Source organism: Panthera leo, chromosome B4 (assembly GCF_018350215.1).
Source record: "Panthera leo isolate Ple1 chromosome B4, P.leo_Ple1_pat1.1, whole genome shotgun sequence".
Taxonomy (NCBI): Eukaryota; Metazoa; Chordata; class Mammalia; order Carnivora; family Felidae; genus Panthera; species Panthera leo.
The window spans coordinates 82,053,637-82,075,331 of record NC_056685.1 but is presented as its reverse complement, the minus strand read 5'-3'; the positions used below and the strand labels follow the sequence as shown (position 1 = coordinate 82,075,331).

Sequence of the window (21,695 nt, the reverse complement as noted above, 5' to 3'; positions counted from 1 at the left end):
AGACCAATACATCCCTCTAGTTTTTAAAGGCTTCCTCCCACATTCTCACCTCTAATAATCATCAGTAACAAGGCTAAGGACAGGATGCTGATCCTGTGAGGCTGAAGCACAATTGTTGAAAGAGAGCAGGGGTTAAGGATGGCAGCGTTACAACATCTGCAATGTTGTGTACTGAATGCAAATCAATTTTTAAAGGAGTCTCTTTGAGACCTTCTGAGTTGGGCCTCTGGTGGAAGTCAGGAAGGTGGAACATAGACTAGAAGACAAGCTGAGACCTGAGAAAACTTCAAAAGTTTCATGTCAACCCTTTAGGAAGTTCCTAGTCCGTCATTGCTCTTTTTTTTTCTTTTCTCACCTTTTTTGTTTTTTCAGTAGGCATACAGCCTAGTGTTGGAGATCGTAATATTTGCCCCTCTCTACGGGTTCCAGAGGTACAGTTGGACATGAACCTAAACCAAAATGGGGGATTTGGAGGAAGGTAAAAGAGTCCATAAGGAAAGAGCAGCGTGGAGAGGGCAGAGCCAACACCTGAGGAGAGGAACCTGCAGTCGGTCCCTCCCAGGCTGCGGGGGAAACGAGTTTAGCAGGATTTAGCCCTCAAGGATCAACGGCTGCTGCAAAGAGCGGGGGAGGGAAAACATTTGGGTACTTCTAAAGAGTAGGGAGGCAAGGGGCAGGGCAGGACTGCAAAGGGAGTGACCGTACAAGCCCGGACCATTGGCGAGTTGCCCGGGGCTTTGGATCCTCAGTGCCCAGACCTACACGAGGTTAATTAGAATATTAAGTGGCTCCGCCCAGAAGCCTTCACCCTGCCCTCCGACCCTGGGGCCCAGCCTAAGGAGGCTCCCGGGGTCGAAGGCCAGAGCAAACTTGGGCCATCGTCTTTTCGCCGCCCGAATCCTCCGGGCCGCCCCAGGGGCAGGGCCAGCCAGGGCTGCCCGCCCAACCCGGCCCGCCGCCTCCTCGGTCGTGGAATTCGCCGGCAGCCCTTAGGCTGCGGGGACAGGTGACCGGACAGCAGCACCCCCTGCCTTGCACGCCCCTTTCGCGGGTCTGACCCGAGGGTTGAGCTGGGTAGCCGAGGGCAATCGACACGCGATTTCGACCTCTCCACCTTCTAAGAGAGGGTCAGTTGGGGGTCTTCCATTCGTCCCTGACAAGATTGGTGCGTTACCGGAGTTTGGCCGCCCCATGTCCCGAAGCCGCTCTGGGACCTGGGTGCAGGTTAGGGCCTGAATACTCTAACTCATTTATCAGCCCCACTTTCGGGGTGCAGGTGGGCCTTGCCCCCTTTTCCCTCGAAGGTCCTGGACGGAGAGGAGCCGTGCCCCAGAACTTCTCTCGGTGCCCAGAGGACTGTTTTACACGGAGCAGAAGCCCAATATTGGATTCAGTGGCAGTACTAGAGTCTGCGGCTTTTATTTTATGAAAGTCTTTAGCTTCTACTCTCTTCCTCCTTCTCCGTCCACGAAACGGTGTACTCTCCCTTTAAGACTAAAATGGTGGCTGGCTACGATCAGGACTCCACTTCCGGTGGGGAGGGGGGCGGGACCCCAGCCCGCTCACGCCGGAAGTGGTTTGCGTTTTCAAGATGGCGACTCCCTATGTAACTGACGAGACCGGCGGTGAGTGCGGGAGGCGCGGAGCCGCTTCTCCCCGGGCTCTCGGGGCAGGGGTTCGGACTTGGAAAGGGGTCTGTGCCCCGCCCATCCCGGGGCCCCTCCTTTGCCCCGCCCTCCGGACCGCCTTCCCCATTCATTCTCTCCTATGGGGTGTCACCTGCGCCCCCTTCTGGTCTCGTGTTTGGGGGTCTCCGCTTCCGGTCACCCAAGCCCTGGGGTCCTCCAGTGCAGGTTCCTGCTCCAGGACCCTCACAGTCCCTTACCTTTTCTTCAGCAGCTGGAGATCTCGTATCTCTTTTGGCTTCTCCAGGCTTGGGAGCTCTTACACTCTCAGTTCCCTCCAATTCCTGCTTTTCTCCTGTTCCCCTCCCCCATCTTTCAGCGGTACCTGCCTTCTGCCCTACCCCAGCCCCATTTTAATTCTTATTCTTGAAGCTGTATCTGTTGAAGACTTCCTCATTGCTTTTATGTAGACTTCCTGCATAATGCTTTTTCCATTCTCTCCCACATCTTCATTGTTGGGTTACTGAGGTTCAGAGGTGTGAATGGAACAGTAACCTAGTATAACTTTAAACTTGAGTTTTCTTTTTGATGGCACCACCTTTCTGTACTTTTCTGGTGGTGATGGTGATAAAAATTGAGGGATCTGAGGTGGAAGAAGGCAAAAAGAGGTGTCTAATGGCCTCTCAAGCCCTCTGACAAGTTCATAGAACCCACTATAAATTCTGCCTAGAGAAGAATTTCCAGCCTGGCTGATTGAGATGAAGTGTCCACTGTGTATGGAGGTTTATGTGTTGAAAACTGAGAGTCAATATTTTCATTTTGGTTTTGTCCCATCCTTATTTCCTCATCTGTAGAAACATGGGCGTAGTGATATCTACCTAGTGACCATTAAATAAGATAGCGTATGTGCAAGCAATTTATAAAATGCTGTGCAAGGCAAGGTGTTAATGTTTTTTGTAGCCTTCACTGTGTATGTGTAGTCTTCTGTAGAAGTGACACTGTGTATACTGTGGTTGGTACATACAGTCTTTTAAAAATGTGCCCTTTATTTGTTGCTTTGCTGCTTTCCATGTTCCTTACATCTCAGTCCACCTCTCCTATGGTATCCTATGGCAAGCCAGGTCTCTCTGCTACTTCTCCTCAGCCTCACATTTCAAAGTGGTACACAGAACTTCTGTTCTCTATTCAGTAGGTCCTTCTTCTACCAGCTCCTTTAATACGTGCTTCGAAAATATTGCTCATCGTCCAGTACACTTTTCTTTATTCTTAACGATTTTCTTTAAACACATATCTTCTGTTCTCTGTGACTATGTAGAAGAGAAGGAATCACACTGCTTTTTTTTCTTTCCCCTACTACTTCCAGATCATTGACCTACCACCGTCACTCTAATCTCTGTGAAGGTATTGCCATGCAGTTAGAGCATTGTCTCTAAAACTTCAGGGCCATCATTTATTGCCCACAAGGACCCAGACCTATTGCATCATACTTTTTTCTCCACTGTTTCTTGCTCTTATTCTCAGTGTCTCCAGCATCTTTGAAATACTGATCTTATAGTTCCTCAGCACAAGACAGTTGACTTTCCTTTGTATTTTTAAAGTAGCTACACATCAGATCACTACAACCTGGACCTATTACGCTACTTCCCCTTCAGGTGCTCTTTATCACTTTAGCCTCCTTACCAGTTACCCTTTTCACTCCTTCCCATCCACAGATTCCACTTTTTGCCCTTCTGAGGTTCTTAACTTTTCCCATTTCATTGAGTCTACCAGTACCTTCATGACTATCTTTGATGCTGCTCTGCTAGACCTTAGTGATCAGCCACTTTGATACTATCTTCATTGTTTGCTTCATTCATTTTGATCTTCTGTATTTGGCAAGCACTTCTGTTATCTTGAATCATACTCATCACCTATTTTTTTGGCTTCCGTGTCTAGACCACCCACAGCACATGGCTAGTGAAAAAGTGCAAAACCTGTACATTCAGTGTAATATAACTTAGTGTTAACTTCTGCCAAGATCATGGCTTCTCTCAAATTCTTTTTTCTTGGTTTGCTTACATTCTACCATGGCTTTTCCCCAACCTTTTCCAGCACTCTGTGACCTCCCTTTTAATTCCCCCCTCTTGTAGCAGATGTCTTCACTTTCTATTTCATGGAAAAGTCAAGGCCTAGCATTTGTTTCTTTCCTGTTCACAGCCCGATTTCTTGAATATCAGGTCTACCCATACTGTTTTCATTTTCTCACTCTTATTTGTCCTTTAGCTTTTTACAGTTTTGTTTCTAGCACCAACCTCTCTCCTTAGTTGCTATTTCCCTTTTCTAATAGATTGGTGAATAACTTTTATTCTTGAATATACTGTCACACCTTAAATTCAATCTGCCCAAAATCAATATCATTTTTTCCTTATTTCGTTAATGGCATCCTCGTCCTAGCCAACCCAAGATCAATTTTTTGTACCATCTCTTTTTAATTTTAAATAGACTTTATTTTTTAGAACAATTTTAGATTTATAGAAAACTTGAGAAAATGATAGACAATTCCCATATATTCAGTTTCCCTTATTATTAACATCTTACATTAGTATGGTATCATTATTGCAGTTAATGAACCAATATTGATGCCATTATTATTGACTAAAGTCCATACATCATTCAGATTTCCTTATATTTTAAAGATTTCATTTTATTTAAAAATTATTTTTATTTATTTATTTTTCAAAAATTTTTAACGTTTCTTTATTATTGAGAGAGAGAGACAGAGCATGAGCATGGGAGGGGCAGAGAGAGGAGGAGACACAGACTTTGAAGCACGCTCCAGGCTCTGAGCACAGAGCCCGACACGGGGCTTGAACTCACAAACGGGGAGATCATGACCTGAGCCAAAGTCGGACGCTCAACCGACTGAGCCACCCAGGCGCCCCTTTTATTTTTATTTTTCTTATTTAAAAAAAATGTTTATTTTGAGAGAGAGAGTGCACCCGTGTGCACACACATGTGTGCACACATAGTGTGTGCAAGCAGGGGAGGGGCAGAGAGGGAGAGAGATGATCCCAAGCTGGCTTCACTCTGTCAGCGCAGAGTTCAACACAAGGCTCTATCCAGCAAACCGTGAGATCTGACCTGAGCTGAAATCAAGAGTCAGACACCTAACCGACTGAGTCACCCAGGTGTCCCTATTTATTTTTAGAGCGTGAGCTGGGGAGAGGGGCAGAGGGAAAACGAGAGAATATGAAGCAGGCTCCATACTCAGCACGGAGCCTGATGCGGGGTTCAGTCTCAGGACAGTGAGATCATGACCTGAGCTGAAGTCAAGAGTCAGATGCTTAATCGACTGAGCTAGCCAAGTGCCCCAAGATTTTATTTTTAAGTAATTTCTACACCCAACATAGGTCTCAAACTTAACAGCTCTGAGATCAAGAGTTGCATGCTCTTCCCATTGAGCCAGCCAGATGTCCCAGATTTCCTTAGTTTTTACCTAATTTTTTTTTTTTTTCTGTTCCAAGATCCCATCCTGGGTACCCTATTACTTTTAGTTCTCATGTCTCCTTAAGCTCCCATTAGCTGTGATAGTTTCTCAGATTTTCCTTGTTTTTGTTGAGGAATTTTGAGGAGTGCTAATCAAGTATTTTATAGGATGCCCTCTATTGGAATTTATCTGATGTTTTTCTCATGATTAGATTGGGGTTATGTGTTTTTAGGGGACAATCACAGAGGAAAAGTGACATTTTCATCATATCAAGGGTACAATATCATAATGTTTTTACTGTTGATATTGACCATGATTGTGGTCACCTGGCTGAAGTCATATTTGTAAGCTTTCTCCAGTATAAAGTTATCCTTTTTTCCTTCTCTTTTCCATACTATAGTCTTTAGAAGAAAGTGTCTATTCACAGCCTATACTTAAAGAGGGGGAAGTTACGTTTCCTTCCTTAAGGATGGAGTATTTACATATGTTATTTGGAATATTTCTGCAGATTTGTCTCTTCTCCATTTATTCAATCATTTACTTATATCAATATGGACTTTGGGTTATAATCTAATTCTATTTATTTTATTGCTCTAAATGTTCCAGCTTTGGACATTGGGAGCTCTTTTAGTTGGCTCTGTGTCCCTTTGACATACCCCCACCAGTGTAGGTTTTTGTTTTTGTTTTTGTTTTTAGCTCTTCTTTACTTTCTTGTGTCTAGAATATGCTCCGGGCTCATCTTTTATCTTTCCTATCCCAGTCCTAGAATCAGACATTTCTCCAAGGAGCCCTTGTTCCTGTTACTGAAGAATAGTATCAAGAAACCAAGATGCGAGCACTAGATATTGTTATATTTGTGGTATCATCTTTTATTCCTCTCTTGTTCCCCATCCTCTACCACATACCAATTGTCAAAATATCATTCTATTCCTACTGCTATTATCCTTATCTCATCTTCAGTACTTGTTAGGTATATGGCCTTGGGGAATTTTTTTTTTAATGTTTATTATTTTTGAGAGAGAGGGAGACACAGAATCCGAAGTGGGCTCCAGGCTCTGAGCTGTCAGTACAGAGCCTGATGTGGGGCTCGAATTCACGGACCACAAGATCATGACCTGAGCCGAAGTCGGACACTTAACCGACTGAGCCACCCAGGTGCCCTGGCAATTTTTTTTGTAAAGAAGGTATTTTATTTATCTGTATATTTATTTGTTTTTGAGTTTGTTTATTTAGAGAGAAAAAGAGAGAGGGGGTGGGGAGAGGCAGAGAGAGAGGGACTGAGGATTTGAAGCAGACTCTGCGCTGAGAGCAGAGAGCCCAATGTGGAGCTCGAACTCACGAAGTGTGAGATCATGACCTGGGTGGAAGTCTGACACTTAACCAACTGAGCCACTCAGGCACCCCAGGCCTTGGGAATTTTAAGACTTGGGAAACTAAGCCTTAGTTTTCTCATCAATGAATTCAGAGTAATGACTCCTACAACATAGGATTATTGAGAGAATTAAAATTTAAATGAAATAATGTATATGTTTGGCACATAGAAAGTGCCTGGCAAATAGTTCTGTAATAATTACTGTTATGTAAGGATTATTATATGGATTAGAAGAGATAAATGCAAAATATCAAGCATAGTACTTGGGTCATTCTGCATGCCTGATCAAATTCCATTTTCCTTTATCCTGCAAATATTTCTGTGACCTCCTAAATACTTGTCCTGTCTCCAGTCTCTCTCTGTTCCAGTTCATTTGGCACACTGTTGCCAGATTACTGTTCCTTAAGTATAGATTTACTTATGTAATATTTGCTCAATATAATTCATCCACCCAGAGTCTACTGTTTACTTTGGCACATATCTTTCTGATCTTTATTTTTTCTGTACATTTTTAAAACGTTTTTGAATTTGATGGTATATACACCTACATTTTGCCTATTCATTTAACCTTATGACATAAATATTTTTTCTTGTTATTAAAAACTCTAAATATTTTTTAAAATATTGGCAGAGTTTTACTGTTTGGGCATGTACCCTCTCATGTTTCATCTGTCAGTGGACTTTTATTTTTTAATTTTTTTAAGTTTATTTATTTATTTTGAGAGAGTGGGGGAGGGGCAGAGAGAGAGAGGGAGAGGGAGAGGGAGAAGGAGAATCCTAAGCAGGCTCTGTGCTGTCATCACAGAGCCTGATGCGGGACTTGAACTCACAAACTGTGAGATCATGACCTCAGCCGAAGCCACGAGTCAGACACTCAACTGACTGAGCCACCCAGGTGCCTCTGTTACTGGGCTTTTAGATTGTTTCCAGAATTTTTGTTACAAGAACTCCATGAACATTTTTGTGCATAAATTTTTGCCTGCATTTAAGTCATTTTCTTAGGATTGAGTTCCCAGAAGTAGAATTACTGGGTTGGGGGGGGGTCAAACATTTATTTATTTATTAATTCATGTTGATTGTAGCTAACTTAGAAAATGTTTTTGTAAGTAGTATAAAATAGAAGTCACATGCATGCTTGGAAATTCCAGAACCCAAAGATAACTACAGTTACACTTCTTTTTAGTTTTTCTGTCTGTGTACATATGTAGCATATCTATATTTTACATAATTGGGATCATACCAAATGGCTCTGTTTCCCAAAATATGATTCTCAGAATGCTTAGTAGTCTTGTGAGATGTACTGCAAAATAAGTAAACACAAAATAACAAAATAAAAATAAGGTTCCTTTGGTCAAATAAATTTGGGAAATACTGTGGATCACATTCCTATTGTGGATACTCACACGAATAAGAACACATTAACTCCTCATTTAAGTCCTGCCAATAAGAACAAATTTTCTTTTTCTTTCTTTCTTTCTTTCTTTCTTTCTTTCTTTCTTTCTTTCTTCTTTCCTCCTTCCTTCCTTCCTTCCTTCCTTCCTTCCTTCCTTCCTTCCTTCCTCCTTCCGTCCCTCCCTTCCCTTCCTCTTTCTTTTCCTTTTCTTTCTTTCTTTCTTTCTTTCTTTCTTTCTTTCTTTCTTTCTTTCTTTCTTTCTCTCTTTCTTTCTAAGAGAGAGAGAGAGGGAGAGCACAAGCAGGGGAGGAGGGACAGAGAGAGGAAGAAAATCCCAAGCAGGTTCTTTGCTGTCAGCACAGAGCCTGACAGCTCAATCCCATGAGCTGTGGGATCGTGACCTGAGCTGAGATCAAGAGTTGATGCTTAACCAACTGAGCCACCCGGGTGCCCCCCTTTTTTTCTATGTTTAACCCAGAAGTGCCCACTTACTTAACAATTTTTTGGGGTAACTCTTGTTACTATCTTATGGAAGTGTTTTCCATAAGTGTCTTATATAACAAAAGCTTTGGGAAATGCTGGTAAAAGATAGGATTACCTTATGTTATCTTTCTATGTTAAGCCAAATTGCTTTCTAAAGACTTTTACGACCAATAATATATGACTATGCTGGTTTAACCACATCTTTGACTGCATTGCTATTATCATCTCCAAAAATTCTACTACTTTGACAGATGAAAATTATATTTTATATTTATATTTTCTTTATTAGTATGGTTGGCCTTTTTTGTATTTTTTTGTTTGTTTATAACACAGTATGCAATAACAGTGTAAAATGCACAACCTTTGGAACAAACCTACAGCCTGGGTTTGAATTCTGCAGTTTGCTGACTTTGTAACTTTGGGCAGGCTATTAAATTTCTCATCATCTCTAAAACTAGAATAATCCAGGGGCACCTGGGTGGCTCAGTCAGTTAAGCATATGACTCTTGGTTTCAGCTCAGGTCATGATCTCACAGTTTGTGAGTTCAAGCCCCACACCGGGCTCTGTGATGACAGCATGGAACCTGCTTGGGATTCTCTCCCTTTCTCTCTCTCTTTCAGAATAAATAAATAAATTTTATTAAAACTAGAATAATCCTTCATGGAGATATGAAAGTGAAATAAGTCATGTATATAAACACAGCCCTGTCCTGAGCATTAAGGAGGCACACAATGGTAGCTGCTACTCTCTTTTTGGAATTGACTGTGAAATTCACATATGTACCATTAGCTTAGATACTACTCTTTAATATGAGCACAAACCACTTTTCAGTATAGTATCACCACATACTAGGTCTCTTTTTATAACTCCCAGTGAAACTGGACTATGTAGTATAAGGTGGAATAGTATTGTGCATTTGTGGTCTTGGACATATATTTAACTTCTTGAAGACTCTTGACCTCAGCTAGAGATGGTAATACCTACCCATTGTCTAGATTCAATAAGGTAATGTATGTAAAGTTCTTATTGCAATGTAGATACTTATTAATAAATGCTCTTTCCTAACTGTTCTCAGCATACTGTGAGTTTTCCACTGCTATGATTTTATTTGTTGTTACTCTTAGAAGGCCCTTTCCCTTCCTTTCTCTGTCTGCAGAAATATCAGCCACTGATTTGTTACTGTTATTGTTACTACTTCTACCTAGTATTTAATGTCAAATCCCTAAGATTTTCTTGATTTTCTGTTACCTTCCCCCATCAAACAGGATGTGATTATTTATTCTCTTGAAATTTGTTACCAGTATGTATCAGTCTCTTAAGATACCTAAGACATTTATATTTTTGTTTTATTCTTTGTTTGCCTAACTTGCCTACCCTTCTCCTTACTTAGACTGTAAATTTCTTGAAAGTAGGGACCATTTTACTCAATCTTGATAATCCTTGTATCACTTAGTAGGGTACTTGTGTCCTAGGAGGCTTCCAGTGTTTATTACATTTCATTAATTTGTACTTTTCTGAGGCTATATTCTTGGAGATAACTAGAAAATGCAAATCGCCAACATCAGTATCTTTTTCTTCTCAGTTCTCCTTTTCCTTAATCTCTGTGCACTATTCAATACTGTTTACCACCTGCCCTTAAAACTCTTTTGGTCTTCATGGCATAACACTCTCCTGGTTCTTTTCCAGAATTATTATTTTCTGTTGCTGCCGACACCTTTTCCTTGTTGAGGAAGATGATCATGACTGTTTTTCCAGGCTCATTCCTCCAAATTGGATCTTCTCTTTCTATATTGTCTCTAGGTGTTAGAAACCACATCCAGGCATTATAATAATTGTTGGCCCTGAGATCACCCCTAGGCTCAGCTCTGTCTTGTAGATCTCCTTTCTTATTTGAGCAGGTCCCAGGGATTCAACACACCTTTAACAGTCACTTCCATATAACCCCTTAGAGTTCTCCCAGCAAGCCTTGCTTGCTGTCCTGTCTCTTCACTGTCTTCCTGCCACCCCTGAAAACAAGGCCCTTTACAGTTTAAGGCAACAGATTAAGGATTACCAAATAGCAAATGTGAGAAAGTAAGTTTACCAAGTTCTTATAACAATCTCTAATCTGTAGTTTCTGACTTTCCCAAGGGGGTTACCTGAAAATCCTGATATTCTGCCCTTGTTTTTTATTTCTATGGGTAGGAATCTCCAAACCACTCCCTTCTTTTTTTACTTTACCTTTGGATACCGTGAAGTCAAGAGAATGGAACCAAGAGAACATAAAATAGATGCTTCTTTGTGACAGTTGGCTGTTTGGATCGCAGGGCTTCCAGTTAGGATGGCCATTCAAGAAACTTCTGACCTGTTTTTCCTCATTTTCCATCTTTATTAATCTTAAGTCTTCAGCTATAATCTTTGTGCATTTTTCTTAAATATGTTTCTAGTATTGTCCTTTTCTCCTTAATTTCACGTAAGACACTGCCTGTCTAGAATTGAATTAGTTATTTTCACGAAGTTGTCATCTTCTCTGGACTTCGTGTGTGTGTTTTTTTTTAAATTCCAGTATAATTAACATACAGTGTTATATTAGTTTCAGGTGTTGAGCTTTCTTCATATCAGTGATTTTTATTCTCTAAATTTTGCACATTCAAGAGTGATATTGTAATTATTTGTGTTCTTATTTATTACCTTTCTTCGTCACTAGAATGTATGCTACAAAAAGGCAAGACCATTTTCTTTATTCATTGTTGTATCCCTAGCTCCTGTTACAGTGCCTGGCACAACACCCAAGTGGCTCAATAAACATTTAAAATCCATGTGTGAAGAAATATTATTACCATATGCCCTATTTACCCACAGGTATGTTGTGAAAATAAGAGCATACATGTGCAAAGCACCAGATCAAACCCACGGTGGCACTGTTTCAATTATTTCGTCTAATTCAAATCTTGGCAGTCAAATCTCAATAGTCTTCAAGTCTGTTGACTTGTTCTTCACAATGAATTTCTCTTTCATTTTCCTTTCAATACCCACAGAGACCATCTAAATCAGTTTTTCTCTATTTTAGCTATTTTCATTTTTTCTACCTTTAGTTTATATTACACATTTTGAGGTTAATCTGAAAGCATTGCTTTGAGCATATCATCTGTATTCTGTTTTTGGCCTTCAGTGCTCTTCTACGGTCTGAAGCTTAAGTCCAAACTCCAGAGAAGATTGGTTACTTTTCATATTCTGACTAATTTACTTCTAGTGTCTTTGCCCATTACATGTGCTTTTTGCCCAAAATATTCTAGGTTCTTGCTCTCTAATATGATACTTAAATTTACTTACTTATTTAAAATATTTTTTAAAGATTTTACTTATTTATTTTTTAATATTTATCTTTAATATTTATTTTTTGAGAGAGAGAGAGAATACAAGTGGGGGGAGGGGCAGAGAGAGAGACGGAGAAAGAATCCCAAGTAGATTCTGCACTGTCAGTGCAAAGCCTGACATGGGGCTCAAATCCATGAACAGTGATATCATGACCTGAGCTGAAACTAAGAATTGGATGCTCAACCAACTGAGCCATCCAAGTGCCCATAAAGATTTTATTTTATTTTTTTAAAGTTTATTTATTTTGAGAGAGCACGGGGAAAGGGTAAAGAGGAAGGGAGGGAGAGAGAGAATCCCAAGCAGGCTCTGCACTGTCAGTATGGAGCCTGATGTGGGGCTTGAACCTTGAGATCATGACCTGAGGTGAAGTCGGAGGCTGAACTGACTGAGCCACCCAGGGGTCCTGAAAATGTTATTTTTAAGTAATCTCTTAATCTCTACACCCAATGTGGGGCTTGAATTTACAACCCTGAGATCAAGAGTCACACGCTCTACCAACCAAGCCAGCCAGGAACCCCTATTTATTTATTAATTTGACTTAATTACAGTCTTCTATGCGCCAGGCCCTTTGCTTCAGAGATCAAAGACAAAGTCCCAGTGCTCAAGGAAGTACACAATTATGTTAAACATCAGAGCATGATAAAGGCCAAAACAGGTGTTGTATACAAAGGGCCTGGGGTGGGAAGGAGGAACTGAATTGGAGTTTATACTTGAACTTGACCTTTAAAGACCAACAGGAATTAACTAAGATAAGAATCAAGGAAAGCCTGTTCCAGGCCAAAGGAAGCAAAAGCAAAAAGGCATAGAAAATAGAGACACAGGTCTGGTGAGATTTGTGAGTATTTCAGTCAGCTGGAGCAGAGTGTGAGCGACTGGTAGCTGAGAGGATTGGCCTTTTGTGTGTAGTCCTGTCCTCCATGTAAATACCTTGAGGACAATAGGAATCCAGAAAGAATTTTTAGCAGGGTCCTGACTAGTCTCATTTGTCCCTTTGCGTATATTGTCCCATATTCCTGAAATACTTCCCTTTCTTTTCTTGTAACCACACTCCCCACCTCCACCTGTCTAAATCCTGCTTATCTTCCAAAGATTACAACAGATCTGTGTCTTCCACAAAATCTTTATAATAATTACCAGGTCAAAAGTATTTTCACTCTCATTGTGTACCCATTCTCCAACCCATTCAGGTTTGAAACCTAAAATTAGATCTTTTTTTAAGATTTTATTAAAAATTTTTCTTTTAATGTTTTAATTTTTGAGAGCAAGAGAAAGACAGAGTGTGAGCGGGGGAGGGGCAGAGAGAGAGGGAGACACAGAATCTGAAGCAGGTTCCAGGCTCTGAGCTGTCGGCGCGGGCCGGACGCGGGGACAGAACTCATGAACCTCGAGATCATGACTTGAGCTGAAGTTGGACGCTTAACCGACTGAGCCACCCAGGTGCCCCTAAAGATTTTATTTTTAATGGGACGCCTGGGTGGCTCAGTCGGTTAAGTGTCCAGCGCTTGGTTTTGACTCAGATCATGATCTCATGGTTCTTGAGATTGAGCCCAACGTCAGGTTCAACGCTCAGTGTGGAGCCTGCTTGGGATTCTCTCTCTCTGTGCCCCTCCCTTGCTAGTTCATGCTCTCTTTCTCTCAAATAAACAAAGATTTAAAAATATGCATAACATTTAATAATTGAAATCATAGTATATTTATATAATTTCATTATGGTTTACATTATGTCACATTACATGATTTAAAATTTTATTATCATTTTTAAGAATTATATCCTGTCGGGGCGCCTGGGTGGCTCAGTCGGTTGAGCGTCCGACTTTAGCTCAGGTCACGATCTCACGGTTCGTGAGTTCGAGCCCGAGTCAGGCTCTGGGCTGATGGCTCAGAGTCTGGAGCCTGCTTCCAATTCTGTGTCTCCCTCTCTCTCTGCCCCTCCCCATTCATGCTCTGTCTCTCTCTGTCTCAAAAATAAATAAACATTTAAAAAAAATTTTAAAATAAAAAAAAAGAATTATATCCTGTCTCTTTAAAGATTATTTATTTTTAAGTAATCTGTACACTAAACGTGGGGCTCTAACTCTTGACCCTGAGATCAAGGGTTGTACACTCTACTGAATGAGCCAGCCAGGCGACCCTGTTATCATTTGCAATGGATGTGTTATACACCATTCCTATATAACTGGACTTGAAGCTTGTTTTTAATTTTTAGCTCTTTTTAGATAATGCCATAATTTTCACTGTCAATTCCTTTTTTTCCTCTTTGTTTTTTTTTCCTGTTGGAGGTATTTCCTTATGCTAAATTCTCAAGGTTGGAATTACTAAAATAAAGTGTTGAATTATTTTTTTAAGAGTTTTTTTTTTAATGTTTATTTTTGAGAGAGAGTGTGCATGAGCGAGGGAGGGGCGGAAAGAGAGGGAGACAGAGGATGCCAAGCAGGCCCCATGCTGCCAGTACTGTCCGAAATGCAGCTCAAACCCATGAACCATGAGATCATGACCTGAGCCAAAGTTGGACACTTAACAGACTGAGCCACCCAGGAGCCCCAAATTATTTTTTACTTTAACCCTTTACCCCTCCCCCATCAGCAAATTCCCAAATGTTGATTCTTTGATAATGGATTTGGCATAAGTCTCTTCCTTTCTCACTGTTTCAGCCAATTCTATCACATGCCAGTGTTATTGCACCCTTTTTTCCCCTGATTTTCCACGTCTCCAGTGTTTCCACTTTCTAATTCACCTTTTCATCCTGCCAGATTAATTGCCCTAAAACACTGCTTTGAATTCATTCATTAACAAGTATTTACTGAATGTGTGCCACCTGCCAGATATTAAACTCCTTAACTGGCGTTTCAAGGTCTGAACATTCTCCCCTCATTTACTTAAAAAATTTTTTTAAAAAATATTTTTTTTAACGCTTATTTATTTTTGAGACAGAGAGACAAAGCATGAACGGGGGAGGGTCAGAGAGAGGGAGACACAGAATCTGAAACAGCCTCCAGGCTCTGAGCTGTCAGCACAGAGCCTGACGCAGGGCTCGAACCCACAGACCGCGAGATCATGACCTGAGCCGAAGTCGGCCGCTTAACCCAACTGAGCCACCCAGGTGCCCCCCCCCCCAATTTTTTTTTAATGTTTATTTATTTTTGAGAGAGAGAGGGAGAGAGAGCGCACATGCGAGCTGGGAATGGGCAGAGGGAGATGGAGATAAAGAATCCAAAGAAGTCTAGGCTCTGAGCTGTCAGCACAGAGCCCGATGTGGGGCTCAAACTCACAACTGTGAGATCATGACCTGAACCAAACTCTGATGCTTAACTGGAGCCACCAGGCGCCCCTCCTCTCATTTACTTTATATCAGCCCTCTCACCCACCATCTCCTGATCATGCCATTTCCATTCCCATGTGTGACATTTTGTTTTAGAATGAGCTTCTATTTAGAATTCAATCTGCCTCCTTTTTCATTTCCTTTAGTTTGACTCTTTAAAGCCCAGGTTTGGTCTCAGTCTTCCCTCCATGAAACCTCAGTTTTTTGATTCTTCAATTTATACTCTTGTGTTTAAACTGTTGGATTTAAGCAAGCAGTATCCTCAAGTGGCTCTCGTTTTATTCACCAGATAAACTTCAAATTTCTTGACCTTTTGTTTAACGCTTTCCAAGATCTGGCCCCATTTTTTAGTATCTAACATGAGCTGTCTGACTAGACTCCTCTACTTTTTATTCTTTAAATACCCCAACCCCCTTCCCACATCCATGCTTTTTTTTTGCTTTTTTGTTCTTTGTCCCATCTTTTCTACCTTTCAAATCTTAACCATTTTCTTTAACAGTTTTTTTGCTTTTAGCTTAATTTTATTAATGACATTTGCATTTTGAACAGAAAGCCAATTCAGGGGTCCCTAGTTAAACATCGACTTTTGATTTCTGCTCAGGTTATGATCTCAGTTTGTGAGATCTCACAGTTTGGGTTGGGCTCTGTGCTGACAGTGCAGAGCCTGCTTGGGATTCTCTCTCTGCCTCTCCCCCAGTCTCAATAAATAAGTAAACATTTAAAAAAAAAAAAAAGCCAATTCATGGAACAATATATAATCTGTGTGGAAGGCCCCAGACTTAACTTTTTACTTTTCTTTTACAAATCTTTCTTTCTTTTTATAAAAGTAATGCTTAAAAAAAAAAAAAAAAAGATAATACATGAGGCATCTGACTGTCTTAGTCGGTAGAGCATGCAATTTTTGCTCTCAGGGTTGTGAGTTCAAGCCTCATGTTGGATGTGGAGCCTACTTAAGAAAAAAAAAAAGTAATACAAGATATGTATGTATATATAAGATTTTTAAAAACAAATTATAAAAATAAAGATATCTATAAGGGCAAAAAGTATATATCCTAATGGTTAATGGTTTCTATTACCTCTTCTTCCAGGTTATCCCTCTTAAAATAACCAGCATTAAAGGCTTGGTATCTTGGTATGTGTCCTTCCACACCTTTCTCTTTGCCCCATGTGCCCAGACTGTATGGACTACTAAGTGCTGCTCCTTTTGCCCCAACAAAATCGGGAGCATACCCTACACCAGCAGTTCTCAGAATGTCCAGGATCTCTGCGGGTTCCCTAAGACACTTTAAGGACGTCTGCAAGCATAACTGGTTTTATTATAGACTAAGGTGTTCATTGTCTTTTTTTGCTGGGTTGACATTTGCTCTGAGGGTGCAAAAGCCAAGGTGGGGAAAACCACTGGCCCCTTAGCACTAATCAAGGTGGTTGCACCAAACGACCAGTCATTGTGTTCTTTGCCGCCACATGCTTGCAGTAAATAAGGCCAGTTTCACTTAAGAATATCCTTGTTTATGCAGTAAGATTTGCTAATTTTATTAAAACCTGGCCCTTGAATACACCTCTTTTTACTTATTTTTTTTCCAGCTCTATTGAAATATAATTGACATATAACATTGTGTAGGTTTCCGGAGTGCAGTGTGATTTGATGCATGTATATATTGTGAAATGTTTACACAATGAGGTTAGTTAACACATCCTTCACTTCACGTAATCGCCATCCATCTTGTTGTTAAAACTGTACTCTCATAGCAACTTTCAAGAATACAATACAGTTCTGTTAATAATGGTTATTATGCTGTACCTTAGATTCCTCACAACTTAACTCATTTTGTAACTGGAAGTTACTCATCTCTTTCATGTTCTCTGTGGACTAATTGGGAAGTAAGGATGAAACACTACTGCACACTGGAGTAAGGTGGTGTCTTAAGGAAAAGCACTGGTGCAATTGTCTGCAAGTCACAAGCTAAACAGCTTCCTTTTCATGGAACACCATTTTTACTTAAAAGAACCACTGACAAACCAGTAATTCAGAACTGGGTATCTGGCATTTTCCTGAAAATGAAGGAAGTGAACCCGTCATTTCAAGGAAAACAACTGACAGTATTTTTTGCCGATGGTAAAATTCAAGGCTTCAAGTAAAAATCAGAATTTTGGAAAAGTTATATTTGCCACTGCCAGCTTGACAGCTTCCCACTAAAGACTTTTCTGAGGATATTAGCGAATATGGTTTTTTAGAAAATATTGCATGGTGAAATGGATAATATTGCAAACTAAGAGCAGAAGGGAGATCCTGAAATAAAAAAACTTGGAGGATAACTACTCTATATGTTATCCTGCAACTTGTTTTTCACTTAGTGTATCATGAACACCATTCAAGCCAAAGTCAATGCATTTATTTATTTTTATTTTGTTTTCAATGTTTATTGATAGATGCAACTATATAAAATCAGGGCATGAACATGACTTGATAAAGTAAGTAGACTTAATTTCAATTCTGTAATAAGAGGGACCAATTCAGATTCTCACCATTTGTTTCACACCCTCAAAACCACTTCAGGGGCATTAACGATCCGTCAAAACTGATCAGTTTTGTGCAAGTAAACCATGTTTGTTTTTTAAAGACTTGTGTACTTGCCCAGGCACAAGGATATTAAAATCTAGCACATAAAGCTCATTAATAGAGGTAGAAATACAGGCAATATACAATTACAGCAACAGCCATCATTACAGTTAAGAATTTTTCTGTAACAACCAAATGGATAATCAAATATTGCAACAACTCAAGTATTACTGAGCAAAGTGCATTTCTAGTGTTCAGTGTTGCTGTTCATTTTTTCTAACTTACAACAGCATATAACTGGCAGCAAAGAAAGTCAGTGCATTTATATCTGACATTCTTTTTTCATAAGAGCATGGTGTTCCATCCTGTGGATGATCCACATGTATTCCATTGTTCATTTATTGGTGGTCATTCAAGTTGCCTCAGTTTTTGCTGTTTTAAATAATGTAGCAACAAACATCCTTTACAAATATCCTTGTGTACTGGTGCTTTTATATCTAGTATGGATTCTTAAAAGTTGACCTGTTTTTCATGACCCATCTTAATAAAGCTTCCCCTGTCTACATCTTCTCTCGTCATTTCTCCTTGCTACGGTTCTTGTTTTTGCCCTCTTTTGGCCCCTTTTTCAGTTATTGCCTTTTGATGCCCCAATGCTATTATTGTCTTGTGTTTTTTTTAAAAACTCTTCCTCTGTGCCTGTCCTCTTGCCAACTAGATTAAAAATAGAAAATAGTGTAAAAATAGAAACTCCTGAGGGCAGGGATGGTGTATTATACCTCAGTAAATAATGTGCACTCAGTAAATAATGATGAGAGGGGCGTTGAGGGTTGATAAGAGAAAAGGGTGCCTTAATGGCTGCATTTAATAGACGGATGGGTGCCCAGGGAAGCTGTATACATTCACTCATGTTTTCAAATTGGGAACTATTTGAAAGTTAGAGTAACTGTCTAACTTAATTCTCTCATTGCAGGCAAATACATTGCCTCAACACAACGACCCGACGGGACCTGGCGGAAGCAGCGGAGGGTGAAAGAAGGCTATGTGCCCCAGGAGGAGGTCCCAGTGTGCGTGGTTAGGCGTGAGGAGGGGGTATTTAATGGAATCCACAGAAAAGAAGAATCTCCTGATCCCAGTATCTCATGAAATGCGAGGAGGGAGCAACTATATGAGAAAGAAGAGGAGAGGGGGCTGGGATACAGCGATGAGTGAGGGTTACAAGTGACTAGTTCTGTTCCTATTGGCCTCTGTTTATCAGAATCTCCAAACAGCATTCAGGATATGGAACTATGAGACCTAGAGACCTTCCCACAGCCTGCAGAACAGAAGAAAATTGGGGAGGGACCATAGGAGAGGAAGGAAGCGAGAGAATGAAAAGAGTGGATTGATTTGGAAGGTTAAGAAAAGGGCTCCAGAAGTCAGTGCTTCTTTGAAACTGTTGGCATCTCTTCCCTGCAGGTATGAGAACAAGTATGTGAAGTTTTTCAAGAGTAAACCCGAACTGCCCCCAGGTCTGAGCCCCGAGGCCACTGCTCCTGCCACCCCATCCAGGCCAGAAGGTGGCGAATCAGGCCTCTCCAAGACAGCCAAACGCAACCTGAAGCGGAAGGAGAAGCGGCGGCAGCAGCAAGAGAAAGGCGAGGCAGAGGCCTTAAGCCGGACTCTCGATAAGGTGTCCCTGGGAGAGACTGCCCCACTCCCCACGGCTCCGCAGGGCTCCCGGGCAGCCCCTGCAGCTGCCTCTGACCAGCCTGACTCAGCCGTCACCACCGAGAAGGCCAAGAAGATAAAGAACCTAAAGAAGAAGCTTCGGCAGGTGGAAGAGCTGCAGCAACGGATCCAGGCTGGGGAAATCAGCCAGCCCAGCAAAGAGCAGCTGGAGAAGCTAGCGCGGAGGAGGGCGCTAGAGGAGGAGCTCGAGGACTTGGAGCTGGGCCTGTGAGGCCTTTGGGGAGCAGGGAATGGACTGCAGAAAAAACCATGGGGCTCTCTGGGGTCCTGGGGAATGTGGGCAGCAGCAGTCAGGGGGGTACCCCCTCCCTACTGACTCACTTCCACTTCTCGTGGCCCAACTCCGTCCTCCAGAGCCTAGCCTCGCCGTCATTCCTTCCCTCTTCTTCCCAACTCCTATTTTTTGGACTTTTCTCCCTCCCATTCCCAGTGTTCAAAATCTCAGTGATTACCCCAGGTAACTTTGCTGCTGATTTGGGTGTCTTGTTTAAAAGAAAATTGGGCGGGTGGGAATGTCTTAGAGAACTGAGGTTGAGGGTAGGGGGAGTACACTCAAGTCGGAGTCTTGGTTCCTGTTCACAGTGTTTATGGGTTATTTCCCCCGCCATCCCTCACCGTTTTTTTGTTTTTGTTTTTTTGGTTTTTTTTTTTTTGTTTGTTTGTTTGTTTTTTTAAAGAACAGAATAAACTCAAGTAGACAACATGTCTGGCTTTGTCCCTCTTTCCAGCTTCCAGTAGGTGTATTATCTCCTCCAGTTTGGTACAGGAAGACAAATATTGAGAGTAATATTCCTTTTTTTTTTCTTTTTCAAGTAGGCTGCATGCTCAGTGTGGAGCCCAACACCGGGCTTGAACCCATGATCCTGTGATCAAGATCAAGACCTGAGCTGAGATCAAGAGTCAGATGCTCAACAACTGAGCTACCCAGGTTCCCTTCCTCCCTCCCCCCGCCATTAACTTTTTTGAGAGAGGGAGAGAAAGCATTCCGGGAGCATGTGAACAGGGGGAGGGGGCAGAGAGAGAGAGAGAGAGAAAGAAAATGAGAATCTCAGGCAGGCTCCATGCCCAGTGTGGAGCCCCAGGCAGGGCTCGATCTCATGAACTGTGAGATCATGACCTGAGCTGAAATCAAGAGTCAGCTGCTTAACCAGCTGAGCCACCCAGGTGCCCCCTATTCCTTTTAATTTTTAAAAATTGTGAGTGTATGACCAAATTAGTGACCCTGATTTCTGTACCTATTTGCTCAGACTTCAGTGAATAGTAATTAGGTTATAATAAAAGGAAACTTAGAACAAATTGAATTTGACATGTTAATTTACATGTGTCATTACTATCCTGCTGCATAACAGTGGGGCCTTTGTACCTTCCTTACTGTTTCTTTCCAAAAATAATCCATTTCACAGCATCACTGGGGCAGCTCTTCTGAAATTTTACCTTCTTAGATGCTACCCCAAGATGGCATTGTCTGACAAACTAATACAAGAAGAGGCATTTAGAGCTGTCACTTAATTTTTGCATATCTGATTCCCACACCCTCACCACAGTCTTTCTTTCTAGCCAGCTGCTAGTGTAGAGACCAATGGAAGGGAAGTCAACTGTAATGAACTGCCTCCGTTGTTCAGAGTTCTTAGCCTGACTCATAAGGTCCCATACAATCTAGCCTCATTTTTTGCCATTCTTCAGCTCTGGTCAAAATGTGCTCCCTAGTGCACTGACTACTTTCTGTTAAAAGAGCCATATTCTCTCTGAGCCTCAGAGAGGCTTTGTCCTTTCTGATCCCTCTGCTTATAATACTCTTGCTGACCCCTTCTGCCTCGTCAACTCTTAGCCTTTGAATCTCAGTGTTATCCTCTCTAGGAAGACTTCCATAAGCTTCAAATATTAATCTAGATGCCTCTCTGAACTTGCTTCCTTACTTAGGTTTGTGATGGGATTTATTATATTATGTTATGCTCGGTTCCATGTTAGCCCTCCTCCTCCTTGTTAGATCATTGCGCTCATCCAGCCCTGGGACTGTTTATCATTGCATCACACTACCCCAAATAGTAAATTCTCAAATACTTAACTGAATGAATAAGGCCACAAGCCACGTGTACAAACAGAAGACGAAGGATAATTTGTGCCTCAAATGGCTGAGCTCATTAGTAAGGACTTGCCTGGGCACCTCAGTGTGAGACTAAGAGCCCGAGTTTCCTTCTGTAGGACCCCTGCACAATTACGAAAATTTTATAAAGAAGGCTTAATTGGCTTATGTATATAGATATTTGATATTTTATAAGTTCAGATGTTTTAGAGGCATCATACTTAACTATTACTAGGGAGAGATTAAGTGCTTTGCAAAAGGATTTACCTCAGTAAACCTTTGAATTTCCTGGATCTTTATTTTATTTT

General features: G+C 41.2%; 1 protein-coding gene across 1 annotated transcript; it reads left to right on the top strand.

The window, feature by feature from the left end:
* The first annotated feature begins 1,135 nt into the window (after positions 1-1,135).
* Positions 1,136-19,963, top strand: PYM1 (PYM homolog 1, exon junction complex associated factor). Its single transcript, XM_042946807.1, has 3 exons — positions 1,136-1,625; positions 18,547-18,640; positions 19,032-19,963. The coding sequence occupies exons 1-3, from the start codon at positions 1,592-1,594 to the stop codon at positions 19,513-19,515; spliced, it is 612 nt and encodes a 203-aa protein (XP_042802741.1). The 5' UTR covers positions 1,136-1,591; the 3' UTR covers positions 19,516-19,963.
* Positions 19,964-21,695: the final 1,732 nt, after the last annotated feature.

Coding starts and splice junctions, on each gene's coding strand:
- PYM1 (XM_042946807.1), top strand. CDS start 1,592: ATGGCGACTCCCTATGTAACTGACGAGACCGGCG. Junction 1,626..18,546: donor TGTAACTGACGAGACCGGCG/GTGAGTGCGGGA, acceptor CTCTCATTGCAG/GCAAATACATTGCCTCAACA. Junction 18,641..19,031: donor CCCCAGGAGGAGGTCCCAGT/GTGCGTGGTTAG, acceptor TCTTCCCTGCAG/GTATGAGAACAAGTATGTGA.